Raw genomic sequence first — 25,617 nt, 5'->3', positions numbered from 1 at the left:
GTTTTACCGACGTTTCGGAGAAATATACTAGTCCTATCTACATTGTCGCACTACTTTGCGCTTTCTTCTTGATTGTTGCTTGTTTTGTTTGTTTTTCCACCCTGAAGAACCAGCAAATATATTCCTCGAGAATCTCAGTTAAGTTTTATGAGACTACACATTCCAAAAAGTACAAAAACTGGACAGATGTATCGGTTTCTTTGTCATTTTTAGCCACTTTTCCTTACTTCGAAAAAAAAATAAATGTAGGGTTATGAGATTGGCTTGCTCTGTGGGTCTCTATGTGTATTGCCCCCCCCCCAAAATATTGAATGCCTAAACCAGTCTCTATAAAACCTACAGTCCATTCGCGGAGACGAGATAGTCCTCGAAAACAAATGCACGCGGTGTCTCCTTCGCTCTTTGAATGAAATCATGCAGCGATCACGTGATGCGTGTTTCGTTGCAGGGGCGTCCAAAGTTCACTCTTCAGTCTGAATGCAGGTTAACGTGCGTCCGAATGCAGTGAGTACACTGAGTAACTGCGCGCTTTGTCCACTCCTTGCTGTCAGCTGTGGCGACTCGGGGCTTGCTTTGTTTACGCTGACTGTCTCGTCTCCGCGAATGGACTATAGTACATATATCATGACACCTGAAGTCACCTTAATGACGTACTTCATGAACCCCCCTCATCAGTAATACCAACACTTAAGCCTCTATAATTGTCAAATACCTTGAATATATAAATTAAACGGCATGAAACTAGATATGTATATCATGACACTTGAGGTCACCTCAACGGCGTACTTCATAAACCCCTCTCATCAGGAATACCAACATTACAGGTTCGTAAATTGTCGTATTAAATACTGAAATTGTAATGAAAGGAAAGTAGGCAATTAGTTCTTCCCAGAACTTCTTGTTTCATATAAACCAATTCATATTTTTCTCCTGTAGCTGGAAAGTCACGTGCACATTGCCGCGTCCGTTGCATCTACGGCCTTCGTCAGCAGCAGGACAAGTGTCTGATATCTATATATACGTACGAGTTTTGTGTATCATTGGTGATAGTTACGAACAACATCAGAAAATGGCAACATGAAATTGCACTGTCTTTCTGTAGGTATAACAACATGGATGAAATACCTAATGAGAGGTTGGAGAAAGTTACATAAAATATTCGTATAATTAGAACAATCAAGAGTATGAGATGGGCTGGGCATATAGTGCGCATGTATGTAACAGGAATGTGTATAAGGTTTTGGTGGGAAAGCCAGAAGGAAAGAGACTACTAGAAAGGCCTAGAAATAGGCGTGTGGATAATATTAAAACGGATCTTAGATAAATAAAGAGCGTGACATGGACTGGATTTATTTTGTTCAGGATGTGGCTCTTGTGAACATGGTAATGAAGTTTTGGGGTCCATAAAATGTTGGGAAGTTCTTGAGTAGTTGCGAAACTGGCAGCTTCAGAACAAGGGCTCAGCTCCATGCAGTTAGTCATTACAGTCTCAATATATGTTGAAAAAATGTTTCAAATCGGAGATATTCATTGAAGTCATGATTACAGAATATCCTTCAAAGGCTGTACTGTGCAAGTGTTGATGTCGGTAAAGTTTTATGCGGTAACAGGTAGTAGGGATGGGAATTATTACATTTTCAGTTTGAATTTTAAAGGGACATCCCAATAATATAATAAAAATGGTGAAATAATCACCATTACTTTTATTAAAAAGCACGTTTTCTTGAATTAATTATGTACTCCCTCAGAAAATACAATACAATATACAGATTTCAGTGGACGCACTAAGTATGCATTTATTCTGAAACAAGAAAAGTACTGAAGTATGAAAATAATTGGATTGTTAACTCTATTATACGTAATAGTGAGGCCACATGTTTGAAACTATTGACCACTTTGAGGATGAGAGTTTGAACATAAATTATTACTGGGTTTATAGAATTTATAATTTTATATAACGTAATTCAGTCGAAGAAATAACTTACAAATTAAATAAAATTATACATTTTTTGGTTTGTAAATAGTTGCAAATTATTATTCCAGTTTTCTTCCTTGGCGATTCTGAAAATAAAAGAGACATATTTAGCATTAGTAAGAGACATTTGCTGACTCCCATAAGAGTCATATCTACATTAGAGGACAGCTGGAACATTATTACATAATTATTATCCTTAGTTATTCTCAGGTGAACTCAGTTGGGTTGGATTTGATTTAGTTAATATTTTCACAATTTAGGTTATTGCTACATACTGCATGCATGTCCTTGAAAATTGTCGCTTCTTCAGATGTTCCAGATGGCTTGTGCCGCGTTATGTAACTGTGGTAACCCCATTACTGTTAATGCTTACCACACCCTATACCCAGGGGTGTTGCGTGTGTCTGTGTGAGTGTCCGAACATTTTCACTTTGATGGCGGGACTCTCGATAAAGGAAGAGCAGAACTGCTGGGCATAAACGCGATTGCCACAGAGTTTTATGGGCAGGGCAATGACTGCGTTGTGGCCTGCTCTCTCAGCCGCCGACAGCCTTGCTTTCGAGTCCTGGCTTGGGTTCTTGACCAGACTATGACCAATAGAAAGACACCTGCATACTTCATGCTTCGAGCCTCATCTCTGAAGAGACGACGGGTCCGGCTTGTAACGGAGTACGAAGTGTGCTGCTCGCACACAGATGGCAGGTCAATGCTTTCTCATTACGAGACTGTAGTTGGCGTTCATTTGCAGTCCCGTCATGATAAGGTTAACTGTTTTTTTTTATAGGAAAATCACCTCAACATCTGACACCAAAATTGTGTATCTGCTTCTTTTATCTCCCATCTCAGCTACATTTAATAATGATTCAATTCAATTAGTTTTTTTATTTGCGTGCAAACTTAACAGCACAGGGGCCAATTACAAAGTTGGCACTAGTACATAGAAATACATAAAACTACAAAAAAAAAATACAAAATAAGACAATAATAATAATAATAATAATAAATGTAACTATGAAAATTTTCTTATTCTTAATTAAGCACAACTCCACAAAAACATGAAGGAAAGTGGAGGTACAACTCCAACAATCTTGATCTCGACCCTAGTGAATGGCCAGCTTCAAGTCCCCGAAGCCTTACCCTCGGGTGAAGAGCCACCTATACCCATTGGATAGGAGCTGGGTGGGCCTCGGAGCCGGTCTGGGCGCTGTGGAGAAGAGAAAAATCACTTGTTGCTCTTGGGAATCGAACCCCGTAGCCTGTCGATAAACAGACTTAGCTATCCAGGCTCCGCTAATAATAATAATAATAATAATAATAAAAATAACGAGTTTGTACGATGATGAATCTGTGGTACAGAAGATTAAGCTATGTGAGTTCCGCTTGGAACACTTTACCTTCTGTTGCGAAAGGTCCTACAGGCTAATGTACCGATGCGTTGTGTATTATTCCAGCAAATTTATTGCACTTTTATTTTCTGATATCGATATAAGTATTTGTACTCAATTTACCATAATTTTATAGACCCGCAAGTTCTGAGGCATCCTTCTCATTGCTTGTTCGTCCGCCATAAGGACTACTTCGCCATCTTGGCTGTCCTGCACTGGGTATTCTCCACTTGCAGGGACCAATATGCCGGATGGTCCATCTTCAGAGCTTTCAACTGTTCTAGACCTGCAAATACATACAATCATCTGTAAGTAACTTAGCATTATAAATATTATATTAAATCACTTAAAATACAGTGGTTACTGTATCTAACAGTCAGTTTAGCATGCAAGAACCACATTCTGCCCACACAGTGTATTTATGTGTTCCGTATGGTTCTCACAATAAACAGCGACTGTTTCCCTAAACAGCATTAACCGGTTGGGCTTTGTAGTGGAGACGTCATGTGTTTCCTGTGAGGTACGAACTGGATTTATGTATATAAGAATCTCTTCACTTCTTCCGGTACAAGTGTTCACCGAGTCGTTGCCGAGCAACGATAGAGGTATAGAGAGAGAAAAGAAGAAGTGGGGGTAGTAGTTGTTTCACTAATCACCAACAACGATGATATGAATTAAAGCACAAAAGAAAACTCTGAATACAAGGGAACCCGAAGTTTCGACATAGAAGTGAATTATAAATAATGACTATTCTACGGACTGGATGACCGAGGAATTGGGGTTCGATTCACGGAAGAGATTAAGATTGTCTTTTCTCCACAGCTTCCTGATCGCCTTTGGGGCCCACCTAGTCTATCCAGTGGGTGCCAGAGGCTGTTTCCTGGGGGTTACGACGGTCGGGGCGTGAAACTGCCCACTCACCTCCGTCTATTACCGATCCATTGAGCTAAATGTTGTTTATATTCTACTTAATACGATGTCCATAACTTGGACACTATAAATTTGAATGACTTGATGATGATGATGATGATGATAGAGGTGGGAAGGACGCCAAAGGAAAAGGCTGTGGTCTAATTTAAGCTCATCTCCTATGATCCGGGATAGCTCAGTCGGTATAGTGTCAGTCTACGAGCTGGAAGGCCGGGGTTCGGTTCCCAGCAGGGGGAATAATTTTTCCCTTCTCCACAGTGTCTAGACCTCTTCTGGGGCCCACCTAGCATCCTATCCGTTGGGCACAAGGGTTTTCCCCCCCGGGAGTATAGCGGCCGGAAATAAAGCTGATAAAGCTACACCTCCACTCCCCCATACGTCTTCACGGCATGTTGCTCAATTAATTCAGCACTGGAAGAACTTTACCTTTTTACCGCGTGTCATTTTTCTTGAGAGGACTGAAGAAAATCATGATACAATTTCAGACAGGATATTCAGTATCCCTGCGGAGAATCGAGCCCAACACCTCCCGAACAGATCCGGCCAGCTCTGCCTTTGCGTAGGGATAAATTCAAATTTCCCCCAGCTGCACTCACCTCACTACGGTTTCGCTTTCCCCTGCATTATCAGGGTCTTCCTCTGAGGGACTGTTCTTCCACTGGGTCTCTTTGTGCCGCCGATCTCCAACAGAGGGTAAACTGAGACCTCCAAACCTTTGCCACATTTTGCTCCTACCGCTGGGTTCCGCGCGCCGCACCAGCTTGGAAAGGAACCATCGTGTGTCTTCTGGCGCCGCAATGGCCGCCATGGCTTCGGCACCATCCTCTGGCACCTCCTCTGTTGCCGGCACGTTGCCACTTCTCTTGCCGTGCGCTGAAACAAGCTTAGCTTTAGTGCCGTCACTGTGCCACTTACTTTGTTCCTTCGTTTTGGGCGTCACGAAGGAGCTGAACCAATGAGATTACAATTATATGCTATTACATATATAGTTAGAGTATGCTATGCAATAATATTGCCTACTCATTCTGTCTGTCTGTCTCTGTATATACTTGTGAAACTGAGATGGAAGCTTTGAGGCTGCATAATTTCGGATTATAACAAGTTGCATGTACGCATATCATGTAGTAAGTCACCAACTAGCAAGCAGTGCCGGGAATCCGGAAGGTATACTTCCATGGAAACGCAATAACAGTGGGCCGTTGCCTTGGGATACCTTAAGCCGCAAACGCTTTTCCCCGGAGACGAAAAGACAACAGAGGGTTCGTTGCATGACAGCGGCCGAGACCAAGGGCCGCTGCAGGATGCGCTATATTCCGTCCGAGACCAGGTTATACAAGTCCAGCTTCGAAGAGATTATTTATTGTTATGTCTGTCGTTGTGGGTTTTCTGTATGTAGTTCCATTTCTATTTGTCCGTGTCTATTAAATATATTTAAGTCCAGGTAAGCTAAATTTTTAAACACTTAATACCAGGAAGGCTGCTGTGATTGTGAAAAGTTGAATATTGTATACATTGTGTATTCCAGGCATTATGTGTGAATGTAATTTAGCAATCAGAACACCTATTGTGATGGTGGTTTCTGAATAAGTATTGATGTTCCCTCTGAAGATGATCCGTAAGTGTGTGCGCCTCTCTCTCTCTCTCTCTCTCTCTCTCTCAAGTCTCAATTCTGAGACAGTAAAATATGGCTGCGAGTCCCAAGGGACTCGGACCAGAGAAAGACTGCGCTGGCAAGAGCCAGCAGCATATACAAAAGACAGACTCGTCCTCTCGTCAGAGAAGGCGCCCCTCAGAAATAAGACCGCAACTGTCAAACGATAATAATTAATATCTGGTCATGAGCCCCAAATGGAGCTCGACACCAAGACTTACAGACTGACTGACTGACCGTCAGTCGCAATGTGACTCTGACTCTGACTGACTCTGACTGACTAGACAAGATTTTGCGAACCACTGGAAATTCTCCAAGGAGCACGCCGGTCCGTGGCTTGCGCACAACTTTAAATTTTCCGTGTGTATACGATTATATAACAAAATTGTACAGGCAACAAACAGGAGTCACACAAATCATGAGAATGAACATGTTCGCAGTACAGGATAAGTTGAAGCCAGACACAGAAAATATAAGAGGCTTAAACTTGGCGGTGGTCAAGCTTATGGCCGTTCAAATGAATAAGTTTTCGTTGTAGCATAAGATATGTAAGTTAGGTATGATCTGCTCTGTAAAGCCTGTACTGACAGAGGCAGAGAAGGAAGAGATTTCAATAACACTATATGTGCGAAATATACTCTTGAAGAAAGGTCGAATATATTCATAAGAGACAGATCCATCTTCTCGTCAGGATGTTACATAAGGACTATTACGGCAAGAGTTCAGTTGGGAAAAAATCCCTGGTCGTGGGCCTCAAGGGGTCTAACGCCAAGACGAACTGGTTGACGGTAAACCGCCAGTCGTAAAGTAACACTGACTCTGACCAGACAGTTAGTTGATCTCTAGAAGTTGCCGAGAACAGTTCAGTTTGTGTTCGACCTTAGAAGAGTAGTCAGTCTTCAGTTCGGCTTTGACTACAGCAGAATCAGTAATTGTGATATTGAAATTGTGAATAATTGTACTCACCAGTGGAAAAGTGACCGTTCATAAACATATTCGCCAAATCGGAGCCCTGCGTGAATTTATTTGTCGCGTTACATAGGCAACACACGACAGTATTTTATGTGGAATATATGAAGTGTATTACACTATATACATGGAAATTTTAAGATTCACTATTTGTGCATGTTATTCGTGGTAGATGGCGTTTTAACAGCCTCTACGTATCATTCGGTAAGAAGTAGGACTGGGAAGGAATACGAGGGAAAGCAATGGATGAAAATAGTACGAAAATTTATGAAACAAATTATGAGGCTTCCCGCTGAATCCTCAGAAGATATTACAGTAATATAAAACTATCTAACTGCATGGAACTGAGTCCTTTATGAGAAGCTTATAGTTGCTCAGCTACTAAAAAATTTCCCAGTAATTTATAGTAGTCGAAATTTCATTACTGTGTTCACTTGGGCCCTTCATTGGTCCTTATCCTAATCTAGACGCAGGGATAAAGTTAAGAATATTTGGAGCAATACCTCCACTCCTCCATACATCTGTATTTTAGCCAGGAACCTCCTAATAAGAGACACAGAATTAACCAAAGTGGAGCTGGGTTCGTTGACGTAGTTACGTCATGTAGAGTTTTGCAGACTGACAGGTCGGTGTTGCGTGGGAGGTACATTTATGACATCTGGCAATGTGTCATGCTAATGGTCTGTTATTGCATAATGCTATCAGATTGGGATGCGATCCAGTTTTAGGAAAAAAAAACACGGGTTGTCATTTATTCTTGTCATCAATTGCGAAACATTACAGAGCTGGGTCAGCAATCAAAGCAGTGTATACATGAAATTTTATCCTAAACTTACCAGGCAAACATCGGTTATATATATATCATAATTAACTAACGTCATAGATACAGCACGAGGGCACGCGATAAGGTAGTTTCTGCAAGCCTGAAGGTCGCGAATTCGATTCCCGATGAGGTAATTGGATTTTTCAATTGACCTGATCATTCCAGCCACACTGTGTCCCTATGGTCGACTCAGCCTCTAACAGAAATGAGTACCAGGAATCTTCCTGGGTGGTAAGAGGCTGCCGTCGCTTAAGGCTGACAACCTCACCGCCATCTGTGAGCCGATTGTCTACAGAAAATGTGGGAGCCTCGACGTCTCACAACCCTATGGGCCTCCACGGCCTGTTACAGGGATAGCTTTACTTAACTTCACCGCCATCTGTGAGCCGATTATCTAGAAAATGTGGGAGCATCGCCGTCTCACAACACTATTAACCCCATATTAACGGACAAACGTTCGTTAATATTTTCATATCGGCACGGATGACAGCCTGAGAATATTCCAACGCATACAGTCGCCTTGTAGTTCGAAAGAGCACCTAAGTTTCGGAAGAACATACTGCCTCTATCTTCAGGATCGAAGAGTAAGCTGGGGAACAAACCAACTAAGTATTCACAAAGATTGCTACTAGCGACATTTCACTGAGAGCCCTGAAACATAAATAGAAATATGTCTTCGAAAAATTTGTAAGGTAATTTTGCTGTCAAGTTTTGCTGGTTGCTTGCTTGGCTCGCTTACCGACTATGAAGATGGAGGCAGGTGGACCTCTGTCAGACTGCATGGCTGCAATACCCCCAGATTCGAGCGGACAGACCTACTTGTAAGTATTCCACGCAAACCTAAACTATATAGTTCTACAATTGGAGTAAATTATATTTACTTGTTTTATTTTATTCAAGCTATTCGTTTGCTGTTTCAGTTCTAAAACCAATCGACCTCATCAGTAATTTCTTCTTTCTACGAGCGACTATCAAAATATGAATTAAATTAAGCTGCTATTCAATTTGAAATATCTAAGTGAAAGGTAAAGTTAAAAAAAAAGGTAAAGCTATTCCTGTAACAGGCCGTGGAGGCCCATAGGGTTGTGAGACGTCGAGGCTCCCACATTTTGTAGACAATCGGCTCACACATGGTGGTGAGTTTAAGTGGAGGCCCATAGGTTCTTGAGACGTCGAGTATCCCACATTTTCTAGACAACCGGCTCACGGATGGCGGTGAGGTTGTGAACCTTACGCGCCGGCCGGCCGCCCTTTACCCCCAGGAAGATTCCTGATACTCGTTTTTGTCAGAGGCTGTGTCGACCCCAGGGCCATGGCGCGGCTGGAAGGATTAGGTCACTCACTCACTCACGGAGCTGAGCCCTTCTTGAGAAGCCTCTAATTGCCAATTGTGTAGCTACTCAAGAACTTCCTAGCATTATATGGAACCCAAAGTTTCATTACCGTGTCCACAAGAGCCCTCATCTAGTCCCTATTCTGAGCCAGATCAATCCAATCCATATTATCCCATTCTATCTCTGTAAGATCCATTTTAATATTGTCCACCCACCTACATTTTGGTGTTCCTAGTGATGTCTTTCCTTCTGAGTTTCCCACCAATATTCTATATGCATTCCTCTTCTACCCCATTCGTGCTACATGGCCTTAGTGGGGCCCTTGTCATCACGGCATGGCGCGTCCTCAGGTTGCGCATGGAGGGGACGGCTTCCAGGTGTGGAGGGTTGCTGTGAATATATTGAATAAGCAGTCGCGGACAGCCGACAAGGGATGAACCTCCAGCTTGGGTTTTTGGGCTTGGGGCTGAGAACACCTAACTTTAAAAATAAGCTTGTTACGAAAGATCACAAGAAGCCTCGGACCTGTATGGATTCTTTAGCAGGACTAGGTCAACTAAAAATTGCAACGATCTCTTCGGAACCCGCGACCTTTCGGCTTGTAACATAGTGCCTCAACCACCTACGCTACCGCGAGCCCCAGCATAGGGAAAAGAGAACAGTAAATTTCACTTCAGGACCCGAGAATCAGTGTCAGGCTATCGTGACGGAAACTGGTTTAAAAATAATCAGAGAAACAGATTTTCGTTTCGGTTCCAATCCTTTGTTTTTGTGGAAATCATGTGACTTTTATTCGTATCAATCCGCGTCATCTAATTACGCGACCAAAACGCTCTACATCCAGATCGTTAGGACTGTTTCTACCCGGCTAGATTTGACGTCCTCACGGCGGTCATAATGCAGTGTGACTCCGTGTAATGTGCTAGAAGTCTACCGACGTTTCGAAGGAATATACTGCGACTAGAAGAAGCAAGCAGCAATTCGTACGTGAGGTTGACACTCCTTTAGCTATGAGAATCATCTTCTTGGATGTGAAACCGTGTAGTCTGGTAGAAGTATACCAGGGTTTCGAAGGAACGTACAGCTTCAATTTTCAGGGTTGAAAAATAACTAACCAAGTAGCCAGCAAGGGCAAACACAGCGTTGCTGTAAGTAAGTGTAAGGCAAAACCATCCCTGTGCTTAAGTAATAGCGCATCACGCTTTGAAGACGTATGGGGGACTGGAGGTATAGCTCCACAATTTTTGGCCTCTGCACTAGATGGAGGGGAGTGGTCAGCTTCATGCCCCGCCCCAGTAGTCATTGTATAAAATGTTCTGTTGGTCCCACGGCCGGACTTGACGCTATGTAGTTGTGAAAACTATATTGCCCTGCCGGAATTCGAACCCTGACCGTATGCACTTCCCCATACTTCGGTGCGAAGGGATAGCGCTACTGCTTTGATTTCGGGAGGCCTTGAGTTGAAATCTCGGCTCTGATTCAAATCACGCTGAGATGATTTTCGTCGTGTTCCTCAGTCCCTGCGGATGAATGCTAGGATAGTACCTTAAATTTGGCTACGATGTAAACAGCTACATCTAAATCCTTTAAAATTAATTAATCCTACCATTCGACACTATGTAGTCTGAGCTACTGAAACAAAGACTTCAGACAGCCTAAATATCATTAAAAAATTCAGTTTCTACCTCATAGAAAACACACTGCTTTCCGTTGCAAAGGCTGTTTAAACAAATATTGAATCGTTTGAAAACATGATGAGCTTCATACTTTCTACTTTTCCACAAGTACAATTAAAATGATCAAGTCAAGGAGGATGAGATGGGCAGGGCATGTAGCAAGAAATGGATAGTAGAAGAAGAATTTATGTAGACTATTAGTGGAAAAGCCAGAAAGAACACGTTTACAGAGCCGTTGCCCAGGAACGGCCCTTTTATATCCACCCACCTCCGGGTCGTTGCATAGCAACGGATCCACACCTTACAGTATATTAAAAAAGGGATCTTAGAGAAACAGGATGTTGACTGGATTCATCTGACTCAGGATAAGGACGTGTGCTTGACTCTTTCGAACAAAATGAAGATCTACCAATTCCATAAAATTTCAGGAAACTCTTTGAGTAGCTGAAGGACTGGCGGCTTCTCCAGGACTCAGCTCCATGGAGTCAGTTAATGTAGGATGCTTTACCATGGAATTATGAAAATATCCTGATGCTTCCATTTCTGTATCACTGAGTATTTGTAAATGCAGTTCCGCCCCCGAAGTGTGAGTGATCTGCCTCACACGTTTCGTTGCACGGCCGATGAACTCATTAGGTCCTGGCTGAAGCCATGACGGAATACGGGCTGGCTTTGTAACCTACTGAATATCCCTTCTTGACGAGCGACAAACGTCCAATTTTAACTCCCTCTACGTTTATCACGTCTGCTCGCACATTACCCTGTGTTCCCTTGCAATTTAAGTGGATTTCAAGACGGATATCGCGTTTCTTCTAGAAGCTACACGTAGTTTCAGGAACGCTGTAACGAACCGATGCGTCACTTCGCAATGCCCTAAACGAAAGGATTTCGGTAATATTTTATATTGCGAATTTAGTAAATCTTTTTCAGATGATTACACTTAGCGCAAATATTATATATTACTTGCTTATTTAGTGATGCGTTAACTTGTTTCAAATGACTCCTTTTTCAGGTATATTTTCCTCTCAAACAATGTTTGACTACAGGGTTGTTTAGAACAATATTTTGACCTATCAGGGGCAAAATAACACAAGACTGGAGATATTTACATAATGAGGAGCATTACATAATGTCTATCTGTCATTCTAATTATACTTGGAGAAGAGTACAATTTATGAAGCTCCTCATTATGCAGTTTTCTCCAATCTCCTGTCACTTCATCTCTCTTCGGTCCAAATATTCTCCTCAACACCCTGTTCTCAAACACCCTCAGTCTATGTTCCTCCCTTAATATCAGAGACCAAGTCTCACACCCATACAGAACCACAGGCAAAGTTATAGTTTTGTATATTCTACTTTTTATGTTTTTGAACAGCAGACGAAAGGACAAAAGGTTCTGGGCTGAATGGTGCAAGCATTACCTGAGTTAAATTTCCTTTTAATTTCCTCCTGAATTAAGTTTCGATAAATGTAGAACGTTATCAGGATAGTCAAATACATTATTTTAGAGAACTTACCTCCCCAACAGGAATGGCCGTAACTGAGACACGATCCTGTGAAGTAGAACAAAACAGAGCACATGTTAGAATGTTATGTATATCACTTTCCATTATGCCTCTAAGTGCCAACCATAGAAAATTTCGACCTTCACATAAACTGCTACACCTGACAGCATGTGAAGTCTATTGGCATTGTTTGAATTACATGAACCAAGAAATATATAAACAAAAAAAATAAAGCAACAAACTCCTTGATTTTAGTCCGCAAGCTAACTATACCGACTGAGCGACCGCCGCTTGTCGGTGAAGTTTAGTGCCAACATTTGTGGTTAGAGGGTGTTGCGTGGTCAGCGCAACGAATCCCCACGACAGTTAATTTCGATTTTCTAGACCGCAGCAGCTATTTCCTTGAAAGAGCTCCTGAATTATCATCACGAAGCTGAGTGGACATTAGTATTTATTACCGTCACCACAAAAGCACGAATTGTAACACAACAATTTAACGTTTAATATTTTAATATATTTTCCATGAGACATGGATCAGTCTAGAGAGAAAATAGAAGAAACACAAAGATGAATTCAAAAATCTTTATTACGTGTTGATGGCCAAAAATATATAAAAAACCTTGTAGTGTACAATATAGTGTAAATATACACCTAAATTATGATGACTGAAATATATAATATTTTATTCACACAATATAACGCTTCAATAAAATGTGCGAAGGAAATTTTGTCTACATTTAAAAACGGTGGTTATTTTTTTCTATTCAAGTTGTTTCTGAACTTTTTACCATTACTGAAAGTGATTCTTGCGGTGATACTGAATGAAACAATGCTAGATGCACTTTGGCACGACAATGAACTGTTAACTGAACTACATGTATTTGAAGTTAACATTACTTCAGTAAAGTTTACAGTAACAAGCAATGATATGTACTGGGTGCAAAGTCATCAAGGCCACGCGTGTGTTCATATTAGGTTCGTAGACAAGACATCTGATGTACACCCACACATGGAAGTTATGGGGCCTGAGGTTCGGTGATCAGGGTGGCAAAGAGTGTCAACATCAGCACCCTGTTCTCTCACGCTCTCATTCTGTGTTCCTCACTTATTTTCAGAGACCAAATTCCACACGCATACAAAATTAGAGCACTGTATATTCAAATTTTTTTCTTTTTTAGACAACTAAAGGGAAGACAAAATGTTATGAAGTGAATGGCAGTAAGCATTACTCGAATCCAGTCACTAAGCAATTTGAAATGGTGACATTTTTTATAATAGAATAAATCTTATTCGTTAGTAAATCATATTCTCACGTCGTGGTTGAAAAAAATTAGAAGAAATCTGAGAGAGGATGTGAAACTGAAACAAAATCGGATGATCTGTCTGAAAATTCAATACAAATACGTGACGCGATGGAAAATTTCTGTGCCAAAATCAGGAAACTTCAACAACAGTTTCTCATGATATTCGAATTATTGGTAATATATGTATCGTCCCAGAACAGGGTGTTGAGGAGAATATTTGGACCGAGGAGAGATGAAGTGACGGGAGGTTGGAGAAAACTGCATAATGAGGAGCTTCATAACTTGTACTCTTCTCCAATTATAATTAGAATGATCAAGTCAAGGAGGATGAGGTGGGCAGGGCATGTAGCACGAATGGGGAAGACGAAGAATGCATTTAGGATATTTGTGGGAAAGCCAGAAGGAAAGAGACCACTGGGAAGACAAAGGCGTAGGTGGGTGGACAATATTAAAATGGATCTTAGAGAGATAGGATAGGATGGCGTTGAGGTTAAGTAAAACTATCCCTGTAACAGGCCGTGGAGGCCTATAGGTTTGTGAGACGTCGAGGCTCTCACATTTCCTAGACAGTCGGCTCACAGGTGGCGGTGAGGTTAAGTAAAGCTATCCCTGTAACAGGCCGTGGAGGCCTATAGGTTTGTGAGACGTCGAGGCTCTCACATTTCCTAGACAGTCGGCTCACAGGTGGCGGTGAGGTTAAGTAAAGCTATCCCTGTAACAGGCCGTGGAGGCCCATAGGCTTGTGAGATGTGGAGGCTCCCACATTTTCTAGACAATCGGCTAATAGATTGCGGCAAGGTTGTCGGCCTTACGCGCCGGCCTCCCTTTACCCCCAAGAATATTTTAAGAATATTCCTAGTATTAATTTCTGTTAGAGGCTGAGTCGACCCCAGGGCCATAATGCGGCTGGAAGGAGTAGGTCAATTGAAAAAAAATTCAATGACCTCCTCGGGACTTGAACCTGCGACCATCCGGCTTCTAGCAAAGTGCCTCAACCAACTACGCTACCGCGTGCCCCCATGTTCCACACCCATACAGAGGGAAATTCGTGTTCTGACATGAATCTCTACAAGAATTAGAACTTCACATAATCGACTGTTCTGGAAACTAAATGTTTTGCTCCAACAGAGCTTATCTTATTTAAATATATATAAAAGAATTTGGGCACAAAATATACGTAGTAAGAACGATTCGTGTTCTGGAGGAGCATAAATATACTCGGAAAACCGTCGTGTCTAGCTGCAAAAAATTTACCTTAAGTAGAAAAAACGTTCCTCTTTTCCTCTGCTTGAAGCAGCTTCTAACAGCTTTCTCGTGCAGTACCTCGGCCCCTGTGCTTCAAGAAATTATGTCGTGATCATAATTAAATTAAGTTTTCTGTTCTGTTCAAAGTTTCGCCAAAACAAAATCTCTACATATGACTTAATATGGTGGTTCTAAGAAAATGTGGATGCATATATGTCCTAATCAAAATCTGACTAAACTGTGTCGTCTACATGTTTAAGAGTTTTGACAAAGAAAAATTGATCTCACAAGCATACTTTTTTGTGAAACAAGGGAAGTGTGCTAAGAACAATTCAGAATTGCTTTACGACTGGCGGTGTACCGCCAATCAGTTCATCTTGGTGCCAAGCCCCTCGAGGTTCAAGACCAGAAATATTTTGCAACTTAACCCTTGCGGGCATAGTCCTTATGCAATATCCTCTCTGACGGGAGGATGGGTTTGTTTTTTATGAACATGCTTCGGCTTTGTCATGTGTACGTTTCTTCCCGGGAAGCTGTCAGTCCGATAGACGTCTTAATTTGGAATGTAGAACCTCTCAGGGGGTTTGAATTCGTGAAAAAAGCACAGCGCAACACAACAGGAAGAGCAATCTATCACTTTGAATAGGCATGCGCACAGAGGGGACCATACATTAATAACCAAAGCCACGATAACAGAAGCACAGCAGTTTCATCGACTGTAATTTTAAACACCTGATGACGACCGACCATATTGGTCGAAACATGTAGTGAAAAACTTTTAAAAAGGATATGATGTGTAAAACTTTTAATGTGAACAACTTTCTATAAGTTCTATAGAAAGATCTGTCTTACGTGAGACGGTGGAACCAGTGATATTTGATCCATTGTTAGAAGCCGTTGCCAGGAAACAACTATTGGAGACTGTAATAGACTGAGAACATTAGTCTGTGTGCGATAGTGATCTGTAAAGTGTAGTCACGAGTTGTATTTTAAGTGTCCAATAAATTCGATTACCAATCCAAACCCCGTCTTTAGACACTCCCTCGCGTGACACTATGATTGCGTCAGTTTTTCGAGTTCAAATATGTTGAAAATAATTTATGTCATACTCCTAGATAGCAGGTTGTCTAGTGCATAGTGTCATTCTATCAATTCAATTCTCTCAGTACAAATGTGGGCTGTTTTTCAGAAGTTACGTGCTCGGTAATCCTCCATGTTTAAAAATGGAAGTACCAAATGTCACCGTTAAGAGGGCAGCACTGTTGCTTGGTATTTTATAGGTTCGGATGTTCATGTCTGATTACTGAGGTCAGCTGTCCTGTATGAAGATTTCTGCGGTTTTCCTCAGTTCGCCCCGGGTAAACCAAGAATATCACCTGATATAAGTTACGATCATCACTCTCCACATGTTTCTTAATCCACCATTCAATTATCGTTCTATATTCTTAGCTATGCAATCTGAAATACTGACAGCAGCCACGAGCAAACCCTGGACGATATAAAGGTAGTACATAACACATCCTCAAACATATATATATATAAATTATATATAGACAGTATGAACATTGAAATAGTAAAATACCCATAATATATTTGCAGAACCTCCACATCAAGATAGCCAGGTGGCACAATATCTGCCCCATATAAGAGAGACGATGGGAGGACGAACACGAGCCTGCATGGTTTACGAATTTTAATTATTGAAAATACAAACAAATTTTAATTAGCATCAAGAAATTTTATACAATTTTTTAAAAAGTTTACATTCCCAGGAATCTGCTGTTTGTGAAATGTTCTATTTTGTGTACTATGCATTGTAGCATATAAGTGTACGTACTTTACGTCTAAACAACTTATGTGATGGTGTAAGATTTGAGGCTTTCACGGCGGTGACTATGAAGAAAGCAGTCTTCTGGGATTTGGCACCGTGTATAAGTGGTGTTAACCGACGTTCCTCCGAAACGTCGGTTAACACCACTTATACACGGTGCCAAATTCCAGAAGACTGCTTTCTTTATGTGATGGTGGTTTCCTATTTGTAGTGATGTTTGCCCTCTGAAAATGGTCCACAGAGACCGAAACATGTAAGGGTGTTAAGTTTTAATGTAGTAAAAAAACTTACAGGTCACATTGGACGGAGTGATTTATATTTGTAACTCTCTCTTGGTTACAGTTGTACCCGTGTGGAGGCCGGGTCGAATACCTCTACCGTAGCCCTGCGGGTCGTAGGAGGCGACGAAAAGGGAAGTCTCAAATCTTAGACAGGAAAATACGGTGAATGTCTGCTCTGGAGACGGCCGGTAGCAATTGTAAACAACAGACACGTCCTCTCGCCAGAGAGGGCACCCAACATCAACAGTCTGACAGTAATAAAAATCTAGTCATGGGCCCCAGATGGGTGCTTGACACCAAGACAGACCAGCCGACTGACCATCGGTCGTAACGTAGCTTTGACTTTGCTTTCAGTCGAGAGTTGTAGTTATGAGAAGTAAGAAGCTGGTAGCTGAGGTTGGGGACAGTTCGGGAATCCACAGAAAGGGGAAGGTCCGACTTTGAAAGCCGCTACCAAGCAACGGCTAATGGAGACTGAGAAGACCAGCCTGTTCTGTGAAACTTGTTCTGTTTATACGTGACAGTTCTACAAGTTACTAAGTATTGCAAACTCTCAGCCGTGTTTATATCGTCACGTCCATAACATATGTTGGCCTTTGGCCGTAGCTACGCGTATTTTGGAGGCAGGACTAATCATAAATAAATAAATAAATAAATAAATAATAAAACAATGACGCTGATAACAAAATTTACCTACGAAGATGAAAAGACATTTCCGTAACCCCAGAGGACACTATACACATTATTGTTTTTACTGACGGTGCAAAAACACAAATAAGGGCAAAAAATCAAAACACGAACCAACATGACGCATGAAGTCCTTGCAGTTCTTGCCTGAAGCAACGATGCCTGTATTTGCTTTTTTTATTTTATTTTTGATTATTATTGTTTGAAATGAAACAATAAAAACATTTAATCAGAAAACTGTATAGTTAAATTACTTTTTCAAAATTCTGTAACACAGACGGCGTTAACGTAGCATATTCGGAGGGTTATCGGTTCGAAACTTGACAGGGACATTAGTTATGCTAACTTACGTCTTCCGTAGTTCTCCTCAGTGGCGCAAGAAAAATGTTAGGAGACTAGCTTCATCAGGAACCAACTGCTTAGTTCAAAATCTTTCTAATTCTTCATTCATCTATCACCCTATGGTAAATCAGCGTCGTTAAATAACCACCCTCACTCCTAAACTTTTTCTGACATCCATTAATGAGCCCCACATATTATTAAGAGTTAATACGCCCTGTATCCTGTAGCACCGACGTTTCAGAGTAACATACAGCTTCCATTTTCAGAGTACAGTTCTACTTGCTTTCTTATTTGGTTTGCTTTTTGACCCTGAAAATCGAATAAGTTAGTTCTACCGAAACGTGGCAAAACGTTTAGCAGACTACACGCAATTAGATCTTAAAAGATGCAGGTCTTTTTAAAAATAAACTTCGCCAAAATTAACTCGGCCGGTCACGGTAGCCGAGCGGCCTAAGGCATGCACTGTCTTCGCTCGCTCGGAAGCCGGGATCGTGGGTTCGAATCCCACTCAGGGCATGGATGTTTGTGTGCGTTTTTCTGTGTTTGTCTATAGGTAGAGGCCTTGCGACGAGCTGATCACTCGCCCAAGGAGTCCTACCGTATGTGTAAGATCGAGAAAAACCGAAGTGAACGGAACTCATGGAGGTAGGCCTAGGCCCACTGAGGCTGTAGTGCCAAGCGAAAAAAAGAAAAATTAACTCACTTCAATAACTTGAACCATCCGACGAGCTAACTTGAATTTTATTTCTGGTTTACTAGCGAAACATCCGTTGAGCATTCAGCAGGAAGTTTCATCATTCATTATATAAGCTTTTGTACTAACTAACTTCACATGTTTGCTCCCATATTCCTTTCAGCCTTACTTTTTACCGAATAATGCCATCTCCCATTGATAACGCGCACAAATATTAAGTCGTGAACTGTCTCCCTTATATGCATCTGATATATCCATATAAAAAAATATTATTAATACTCACAGAATAGACACGATACACTGAAATAAAATATTGCTAACTCTTCCGATGCCCATTACATAACGTGCACACGTGTTGACGNGTGAACTGTCTCCCTTATATGCATCTGATATATCCATATAAAAAAAATAATATTAATACTCACAGAATAGACACGATACACTGAAATAAAATATTACTAACTCTTCCGATGCCCATTACATAACGTGCACACGTGTTGACAATCGAATGTTCGTTGGTATGGCAACTTGGAATTACGTAATGACAATGATAGATCTCACGCTTAGAAAACTGTTTCATCACATGAGAAAGACAACGCAAGGGAAGTCACTGCAACAGGAAAATGAGCCTTATGTGTTCTACCAGGAAATTCTTGCTGTCGGCTCCACCCATGGGGAAACCTGGGGCCACACCTAGTTTTAACATGACGGAGCCACTTCTGTGTTTAGAACTTCCTCAAGCGTGAATATTGCGATATTACAAGATGATACACGCTTTTCAAATTATTAGGCACGCTGGAGATTGGAGGAATATTATTAAAGTGCTTCTTAGACAAGTGAATTATGGGAATTGGAGGCGACAAAATTTCTCTCTAACGCAATCCTTCAAGCGTTAATATCAAAATGCTTATCTTATAAAGAAAGTCCCTGCTCAACTACTTTCATCTGGCTGTAACACATTCCACTTCCTAACGCTTTACCCTCTTCGCTTCTTTAAGGCTTTACCTTCCCTTGAATCTTGCCAGAAGGACATGGATCTTAAAAGTCGTTAATTTTTCTGTTTCCCCGTGAAATGAAGTCTTTCCCCATTACTCTTCCCTAAAATTTTTTCTTATCCCTTTCTATTTCGTCTTCTATTGCATGAATTCCAAAATTAAGAATAAATCAACAACACACTTGTTAGGGAAACCTCAAGGGACCGCTGCATTATTTAGTTGACGGACTTCTCGCTAGATGTCAGTGTGAATCCGGAAGGTCCTGCGAGCAGCCGTCTCGACACGAGTTTCCTATGCTTTACTCTGTTTTCCATGTTCCCAGTTACTACTGCGTGGTTCTCGTGCAGCACTCCCGAATTTAATTTATGAAAATTTAAAAACCCTTGTTCAAGAGGCCACCAAATTACCTTATCAAATTATGCAATTCTCATTTAAGCAAAAATTAAAAATTCTGCCGTCATATTCTCTAACGATTCAGGTAACTTATACTCCAAATTGAATCGACAAATTTCGTTCACGAACACCCAGGCTAGTGAGCATTGCTCAGGGCCTGGATCACTTCCGTGCTCGAAAACGAATTACCATTCCGTTGATTTTTATATCCCCGCCACCCAAAATTCTCTGTCTCTTCAGAGAGAACAGGGACATTCTAATATGCTTAAGTACTATTGAAACTCTTTATGTATAAAAAGGCGAAGTCGTCCATGTGCTTAATTAATGAAACACTATACCATGAAGACACATGGGGGGCAGTGGAGGTATAGCCCCACCTTTCTTAACATCGGCACTAATGGAGGTGAGTGGTCAGCTTCACGCCCTGGGCCACTTTACCCCTGGGGAAAGAGCTCCACTACTTATTGGATAGGAGGCTGGGTGGGCCCCAGAGCCTGTCTGGACCTTGTCGAGAAGAAAAAAATTTGCTTTCACCGGAAATAGAACCCCGGCCCTAAACTGATGTAGGTGAAAGAGCTCAGTGTGTTTAGTAGCAATTTAAGGGTTAAATAACATGAGTTCGATTCTCAGCAAGGTGTAAGGATTTTTCTCTTCGCCACTGTAACCAGGAAATGTTGCATGTATACACACATCCATGTGGACGGTGGTGGTTGCTAGGCAAGTGTTCATCACTGAGGGCAACGACAGTTATGCATACTGGCCGGCGTTTATTGCCGTCTTGCACGCGACGGAGGTTGCGATGCTCCACTGAGATGCCTAATCACAGATATTCGTACCCCATGCAATGAAAAGAGATTTTCAAAATTTTATAATTGGATCTTGGTGTTTTTCTTTTGACTTCTAATGAAACTGTTACAGTAGACCTATTAGTACAGTAGACTCCTCACTAACTTGTCCTGCTTGTGACATATCGGCACGGACCACATAGAAAACACCGTTCCTTTGCTGCAGTGCAGTTTTTGCCGTGGAAACATGTTTATTTGAGGAGCCGTTACTTAGCAACAGATGTTATATAATTACTTATTACCCGTTGCCTAGCAACGGATCTACTTATCACAATAAAGTGGTACTCTACTCAGTAGAACTAGTCGGTTCTACCTATTGGCTGATTGTTGAACTTCTGGTGTGGCAAATACGTTAGGACCATTCAGAAAGCTTTCTGTAACGAAATTTGTAATGTTATCGGATTACTTAAAATATGCTATGAAGATTTTAATTAGTCATCCCAAGACACTGTCAACAACCGGATTACATGAGGTGTAATGATAGGGTGATTCATAAATTATGAACTGGAAAAGATTCGAAAGGAAGCGTCTGTTATAACCAGAAAATCCTCAGTCAAGACAAGCGATGTTTCGCTTGGGACTCGAACCAAGGTAGGGTAAAGTTAACTAAATGAGCGTTGCGCCATGAAGGCGTATGTGGGAATGGATGTAAAGATCCACGTTTTATTGACCTCGACACTAGTTGGTGAGTGGTCAGCTTCAAGCCCTGGCCGCTTTACCTCAGAGGAAAGAAGTCCCAGTACATATTGTTCAAGAGGTTGGCTGGACCCCAGAGCCGGTCTAGGCGACGTGCAGAAGAAAAAATTCTTGACCTTACCGGGACTCGAACTCGGATCTCTAGGTCGTCCAGCCTGTAGCCACTCGAGCTTTCCCGGCTTCAATATTGTTATGTGGAGAATCATGCAACAGCCACTGAAGAAGACAATTTTGCTGTTCGTGGCTTCTGGAAGGGAGTTATCAGCTAATGGTCCCGCTGTCAGAGCGGAGATCCATATCGCCCTCTGTGTCAGGAGGATAACAATGTAGTAATAACAGAAATGGGGAGCTGCGGGGTACACACTGCCTGCACTGGGGCCACATAAAGAAGTCTCATGGACCGACCCCTTCTGTATGTCTCTACAGCTGTTAAGCTCAGAGCTACAGAATATTGAACTCCAACCCATATTCCATCCCTATACTGACTGAGCTATCTCCGCTCTGTATGTATTTTCTTCCTCTAATTTTTATTGTTAACTTCGATTCGTGGTAATGGAATTATTATTAATATTATCATAATTACGTGGCACGCGGTAGCGTAGTTGGTTGAGGCACTATGCTACAACCCGGATTCGATTCCTGACGAGGTCATTGGATTTTTCAATTGACCTAATCCTTCCAGCAGCAGCACTATGGCCCTGGGGTCGACTCAGTCTCTAACCGAAATGAGTACAAGGAAACTTCCTGCGACGCAAAGAGCGGTCGGCGAGTAAGGCTGACAACCGTACCGCAATCTGTGAGCCAATTGTCTAGAAAATGTGGGAGCCTCGACGTCTCACAACCTTACGGCCCTCCAAAGTCTCTTACAGGGATAGCTTATTATTATTATTATTAAATTATATACAAAATGCCTTGTTTTCTTTTGTTTATGTATGAGCTTATTTATTTGACCATTGGAATGCTAACCCAGTGTTCAAATATGCAAGAAATTGTATTTGCTCTAGTAGTAGTATAAACTGAAAACGATTCTCATCTGCTAACACAATTTTGGAAAGTAATTTGGAACATTATGAATGAATGAATGAATGTATAAGGGGTTTGCCTCCTTGGCCCTTGCACCGCGACCACAGTGATCTGTTGTGCCTCCCCAATTTGGAACATTAACAAGAGCCTGGCTCCCATACTTGGCACTCCATTAAGAAATGAGGGGAAGGCAAGATTTAGAACGGCCAATACGACGATGGAAAACTATAAGATTTATAATGACGATATATTAAAAATTTTTATTCAAATAACATGCTGTTGAGGCCCATAGAGTTGTGAGACGTCGAGGCACCCACATTTTCTACACAATCGGCTCACAGATGGCGCTGAGGTTAAGTAAAGCTATCCATGTAACAGGCCGTAGAGGCCCATAGGGTTGTGAGAGGTCGAGGCTCCCACATTTTCTACACAATCGGTTCACAGATGGCGGTGAGGTTAAGTAAAGCTACCCCTGTAACAGGCCGTGGAGGCCCATAGGGTTGTGAGACGTCGAGGCTTCCACATTTTCTACATAATCGACTCAAAGGTGGCAGTGAGGTTGTCAGCCTTATGTACCGGCCACATTTTACCTCCATTAAGATTCTTGGTACCCATTTCTGTTAGAGGCTGATTCGACCCCGAGCCTTAGTGCGGCTGGGAGGATTAGGTCAATTGAAAAACGCAATGACCTCAACGGGACCCGCGACCTTCCGGCTTGTAGCGTAGTGCCACAACCAACTACGCTACCGGTACATTACAAAGAACAAAATGGCGGCACTTTCCATCTCAACTTTGCAAACTTCGCATGCTGCCTTTACGTGAGTTGATACTACGTGCCCAGGGACGTACAGGCCAATGCAACGCGCTCTTTATGCAAATTTATGGCTGAGTCTGAAAAGTTGCGTCCAGCAAATCAAATAAATATGAAATAACGGCTGGTCTGACGTTCTTCGTGATGAAGCTTTATGTGCGTCATAAGAACGCGATGATTCTTCGCCCTATTCCGATCTCGTCCACACAACTGCAAATTTCAATACATCTCGTAGGTTGAAACGTGTTAACAGTTCTAGATCATTTTGATTATGCCTAATTTCACGACATAATTTATTTCACGATATGACAGATTTGTCTTCTAACCCCATTCTAGTTTACAATTAATTATTTATTTATTTTTTTCCTTTGCACTTCAGCCCCAGTGGGCCTAGGCGTACCTCCATGAACTTCTCCGTTCACTTCGGTTTTCCTAGATCTTACACATACGGTAGGAGTCCTTGGGCGGGTAATCAGCTCCTCGCAAGCACCTGTATACAAACACAGAAAAACGCACACACACAAACTAAACATCCATGCCCTGAGTGGGATTCGAACCCACGATCCCGGTTTCCAAGCGAGCGAAGACGATACATGCCTTAGACCGCTCGGCTACCGTGACCGAACCAATTTAATTATACTTCGTCTAAAACTTGTTTTCATGACCACGTCAAGGAGAATTAAATGGGCATAGCATGTAGCACGAATTGGGTAGATGAGTAATGCATATAGGATATTTGTGGGGAAACCAGAAGGAAAGAGACCACCAGGAAGATCAATATGTATGTTGCTGGATAATATTAGAATGGATCTTATAGATAGGATGAGTTGGTATGGACTGGACTGGTCTGGCTGAGGATAGGAACCAGCGGAGGGCTCTTGTGAACCTTCGGGTTCCATAAAATGCTGGGACGTTCTTGAGTAGCTACACAATTGGCAGCTTCTCAAGAAGGGCCCAGTTTAATGAAATAAGTTAGCTAAACCGTCCTCCAATTTTACGTCGTACCTACAGTAGGAAATCTTATGGAAAAAAGAAGCCCTTTGTTGTGAACCAAATGTCCGGCATGGAGAATTTGGTTATGTTGAGAACAAAATCTAGCAACTATGTAATGACGTCATAAAGGCATACTTCACTGGAATTGACGAAACTTAGTACATGTTTTGCTCTCTTATTATGAATAGTATCCTTCCCTTAAAATTGTAGCTCTTATGTGTTATGATACTGACGAAGGAAGCAACGATATCCCTGATGAAGAACGGGTACTTCCGGTCATCATTAAGATATATCCTAGATCCTTTTCTTTACAAAAGAAAAGGATGTTAAAAGGAAGCCTTTGAAATTGAGAAATCTTTGGCGTTATGTTACGTTCCAAAAATGTAAGTTAATTGTTCTAATGAAATAGTATTAATCGCGACTCACAATTTTCGTCATGAGCCTCGTCTCCTTGCTTCTACACAATACTGACGCAACATGAAATTATGGTACCAAAATGCTCCGCTAGAGCGATACGTGCTTCAGTTGCTCGTAGTGCTAATTTAGCCGGTAGATGGATCTGACAGGAGCCTCCTTTTTGTCAGTCGTTGCCATTTTCATGAAGAAAGCTTATAAAAGTTTCTTGAAACTTCTCCGTCACTCAATTTCTTCAACAGCCGTTTCCTATCAACGGCTTCTAATAGTGGAAATTCTTCACATTCCCTTCGCTCAGGTCCTTCCTCTCCGGCGAATATCCCACAACTGAACTCTCTCAGTCCCCTGAGCCGGCCAGTGGGGGGTCTTCGTTATATAGCCCTGCGGAGGACCCAACAGGAAACAATTCTTCTGATGTTATGGAACTTTTCCTAGCGATAGCCCGGATGTGATTGAGTGTTTACAGGTCACTACTAAGCAATGCAAGTTCGTTCTTGCGATCGTCTGCATAGTAACGGTATTACACGCTACAATACTTGCTGATAGCACCTCATATTCTGGGATGTGACGCCGTCTAGTCCGGTATAAATTTAGCAACATTTCGGAGGAATGTACTTCCTCTAATATCAAGGCCGAAGAATAGGCCAGTTAAGCAAGACGCAAGCAACAAGCACACTCTGAAGATAGAGCCAATATTTTCCCCCGAAACACTGTCGAACTTTCAGTAGACTACACGGCATCATATCCCAGAAGATTGTGCTCTTCATAGTACTTCTGTGACGGACTCTGGTCTGAAAACTTTTCAGAGTTGAGTC

General features: G+C 41.8%; 1 protein-coding gene across 2 annotated transcripts in view; it reads right to left on the bottom strand.

Annotated features, from left to right (window-relative positions):
- Window positions 1-1,669: 1,669 nt before the first annotated feature.
- LOC111871276 overlaps window positions 1,670-25,617 on the bottom strand; it is a 47,699-nt gene continuing 23,751 nt past the window's right edge. Inside the window, exons 3-6 of one of the 2 annotated variants that reach the window (XM_023864257.2) lie at window positions 12,261-12,296; window positions 4,887-5,163; window positions 3,484-3,646; window positions 1,670-2,061 (exon numbers count right to left, since the gene is read on the bottom strand). In XM_023864257.2, coding sequence (XP_023720025.1) covers window positions 2,035-2,061; window positions 3,484-3,646; window positions 4,887-5,163; window positions 12,261-12,296 — 503 coding nt within the window. In that variant the 3' untranslated portion in view covers window positions 1,670-2,034. Of the gene's footprint in view, window positions 2,062-3,069; window positions 3,180-3,483; window positions 3,647-4,886; window positions 5,164-12,260; window positions 12,297-25,617 lie in introns of those variants that run through there. The other variant, XM_023864256.2, reaches the window with a different exon arrangement.

Source organism: Cryptotermes secundus, unplaced genomic scaffold (assembly GCF_002891405.2).
Source record: "Cryptotermes secundus unplaced genomic scaffold, Csec_1.0 scaffold802, whole genome shotgun sequence".
Classification (NCBI taxonomy): domain Eukaryota; kingdom Metazoa; phylum Arthropoda; class Insecta; order Blattodea; family Kalotermitidae; genus Cryptotermes; species Cryptotermes secundus.
Note: the sequence above shows the minus strand (reverse complement) of the source record. Positions and strands in the feature narration are given on the sequence as shown.